The following is a 3343-nucleotide window of genomic DNA, read 5'->3' on the forward strand; positions in this document are numbered from 1 at the left end:
GGACAAGGACCGTCAGAGACGCGGCCGCCTGCACCGTTTCAGAAACCCGCGGATGGAAAGAACAGGGAGAACAGTTCTGCGGGCGGGGGCGGAGCAACACCTGGGAAGGCATGATGGTGCTGGGGGGGCAGAGGGGGACAGCCTGCCTCCCTGGGGGGGCCCCACAGGGCTCTCCTGGGAGGGAGGTGGTGACTCAGCAGTTTCATTTCCTGGTGGGCTGAGGCTCATGGGAGATATGCAGATGAGCCCAGAGCACCATGGGAAAGGGCCCTTTATATTGCCAGGTGGGCCGCTTCCCCTCCTTTCTGAGGGGCGCCCACAGGAGGGAGGTGCCAGGCCGGGTGAGAACCCCTCGGGCTGGGGGGCGGGTCTGGGGGACACAGGCTGGTGGGGTGGGCTGGGCTGAGAGGCTGAAGCGCCCAGGTGGTCCAGCCTGGCCTCGGGCCGGGTGGGGGGGGGTTGACTCGACGGGCTTCCCTCAGCTTCCCTCATCAGGTCGCATCCGGTTCCCTCAGGTCCCGTCAGGTTTCCTCAGGTCCTGTCAGGTTCCCTCAGGTCCCGTCAGGTTTCCTCAGATCCTGTCAGTTCCCATCAGGTTTCCTCAGATCCTGTCGGGTTCCCTCAGGTCGCATCCGGTTTCCTCAGGTCCCGTCAGGTTCCCTCAGGTCCCGTCAGGTTTCCTCAGATCCTGTCAGGTCCCATCAGGTTTCCTCAGATCCCGTCGGGTTCCCTCAGGTCCCGTCAGGTTTCCTCAGATCCTGTCAGGTCCCATCAGGTTTCCTCAGATCCTGTCGGGTTCCCTCAGGTCGCATCCGGTTTCCTCAGGTCCCGTCAGGTTTCCTCAGATCCTGTCAGGTCCCATCAGGTTTCCTCAGATCCTGTCGGGTTCCCTCAGGTCGCATCCGGTTTCCTCAGGTCCTGTCAGGTTCCCTCAGGTCCCGTCAGGTTCCCTCAGGTCCCACCAGGTTCCCTCAGGTCCCGTCGGGATCCCTCAGGTTCTCTCAGGTTCTGCCGCGCGAGGCTGACTGGCTGTCGGGGTCTGGGGGGGGGGGTCGGGGGGGTTGGGTGGGGAGGGCGCGTGTGCCCCACAGGCCTGGGGGCAGGGCTGAAGGGGCCAGGTCTCAGCCCCCCGCCCCTGCCCCTGCTCCTCCCGGTGACGGGTGACCGACCTCACTTGCTTGTCCGCTGCGTCTTCCCAGAGGACGGAGCCGTCGCACAAGCTGAAGAATCCTCCGGAAGTCCGACCTTCCCGACCCCTGCGGATCCCTGGTGACTTGGGACCCAGCTCCTCCACCCCACCCCAGATACCCGGCCGGGAGCCCCCTCTCTTCCTCTCCCCCGCCCTCCCTGCCCCGCCCCCGCCCCCGGGCCAGACCCCGAGCCCCCAGCCCGGCCCGCTCTCGCTGCCCACCCCGGTAGGAGGCAGGCCGCGTGGCCATGTGCCCCCCGGTCAGCGTGCGCTATGGGGGCGAGGGCATGTCCTACCTCCATGCATCCTGGATGTATCAGCTTCAGCATGGCGACCAGCTGGCGGTTTGCTTCGCTTGCTTCAAGGCTGCCTTTCTGGAACTCAGAGACTTGCTGGGCTTGGAAGACTGGGAAGATGAGGACTGGGACCCCGAGCCGACGGAGCACGCCGAGGCGGGGCCTGAGCAGGGGGGGCCCCCGGGGCTGGGGTTCGGCTGGGGGCAGGGCCAAGGTCACCCCGCACAGGGGGGCACTGCGGACTGGGGGCCAGGCACCCCGGCGTCAGCCCCCGCGGGGTCTGAGGAGGTGGGCCTGGACCACCACTTTGTGCCCACCGAGCTGGAGCCTCACAACGCGGCACCCTTGGGCCTGGGTCCCGAGGACGCCGACTGGACCCAGAGCCTGCCCTGGAGGCTCGACGGGCCCCCCACCTGCTCGCACTGGCCGAGTCTCCCTCCTCCGTGGCAGGGGTTTCTCAAAGTGGACCTGCCCCCGGGGGAGCCCATGGTGCTGGAGCTGGGCACCACCCGGGCCGTGGACCCTGCCGAGGCCGAGGCCTGGTTAAGGGACCTGGAGGTCGTCTCCATGGTGGGTTGCTACGATGCCATCTACCTCCGGAAGATGACAGTAGGATGGACCCTGAGGACCCCGGGCCGGGGCTGGAAACTGCTGCTGGAGCCCGACGAGCTGTGGGTGGTGAGACTACAGGACGCGCCCCAGGAGCAGGACCTGCACAAGTGGAAGCTGAGCATTCTGGAGCCCTGTCCTCCAGGGCAGACCGAAGAGCTGGTCCCTGCGGACTCAGCCCTGCTTAAGAGGGGGTTCACCATCCTCTCCTACTCACCCTGGGCCAAAAGGGAGGCAGGGGAGGGGGCCTCCGCAGCCAGGCCACAGTCCTCGTCCTCCCAGGGGCGGGATCCCAGCACCACTGAGACCTGGAGCCACGGGCCCAGTGGGCCCCGGGGGCCTGGGGAGGGCCCGGCTGCCATGGGAGCCTCGGCCCTGGGGGAGCTGCCCTGTTTCCAGCCCTTCAGGCCAGGGCCCCAGAACTGAGGGACTGAGGCCCAGGTGGCCACCGTTGTCCCGGCCGCCCCCTCCCCACAACAGCCAGGGGCGCGACTGGCAAAGAACGGGGGACTAGTGCCTGGGGAGGGAGAATGGGGAGCTGCCTAGGGACTGAGGAAGGGGACGCGTCACTGCCTCCGTGGAAGGGGCCCAAGGCCTGTAAGCGGGAGAGAATTTCTCCTCCGTCAAATGTCGCGGAGCCAGGAACGTGACGCCCTCTGGGGCGCGGTTGGTGAATGGCTGCCGCGCAGCTCGGCAAGTGGGGTGCGGCACACGCGTCTGTGCACCAGCCCTGCCCTGGCCACACGCAGGGATGTGTCCAGTGGGGCCCGTGTCCCAGGAGCACGCGGAGGTGGGGGCAGCGGGGCTGTGTGCTTGCCTGTGCCTGGCTGGTCTCTGGGGCCCCAGGGGACCCTGTCAGCCGCAGTGGGGACCCTGGTCTGCACGGGGAGAGACCCTCGTTTCATATGTTGGCCATTTTATGCAGTTTGACCGTTTAGTGCCCGTTTCTTTGTGTGTTGTTTTTTAACTGAATAAAGTCAGAAGAGTTTTGCATCCAGGCCCTGGGTGAGTCATCTGTCAGTTCGTCCTTGTTGGTGGCCTTGTCTTCTCCCTCTCCGGGACAGGTCAATCCTGGCAACAGCAGCTTCTCCAGTCACAGGTGAAGTCTATAGCTTCCATGTTAGCGACAATGGGACACACCAGGGTGACCTGTCTGGGCCTTCCTACTGTAACTCCTGGGAAGGATCAGAATTGGGCTAGAGAAGGTGTCCCAGGAAGGTTGGAAGCAATCCCAGGCAGTGTGTAACCC

The 3343-nt window shown here is 65.8% G+C and overlaps 1 protein-coding gene across 1 annotated transcript; it reads left to right on the forward strand.

The window, feature by feature from the left end:
• The first annotated feature begins 1437 nt into the window (after positions 1-1437).
• LOC118024397 (testis-expressed protein 19.2-like) lies at positions 1438-2520 on the forward strand. The gene has a single exon (XM_035026337.1). It carries the CDS (start codon positions 1438-1440, stop codon positions 2518-2520), a length of 1083 nt encoding a protein of 360 aa, XP_034882228.1.
• Positions 2521-3343: the final 823 nt, after the last annotated feature.

This window comes from Mirounga leonina, unplaced genomic scaffold (assembly GCF_011800145.1).
Source record: "Mirounga leonina isolate KUSES-001 unplaced genomic scaffold, KU_Mleo_1.0 Mir_197, whole genome shotgun sequence".
In the NCBI taxonomy this organism is placed as follows: domain Eukaryota; kingdom Metazoa; phylum Chordata; class Mammalia; order Carnivora; family Phocidae; genus Mirounga; species Mirounga leonina.

Coding starts and splice junctions, on each gene's coding strand:
- LOC118024397 (XM_035026337.1), top strand. CDS start 1,438: ATGTGCCCCCCGGTCAGCGTGCGCTATGGGGGCGAGGGCATGTCCTAC.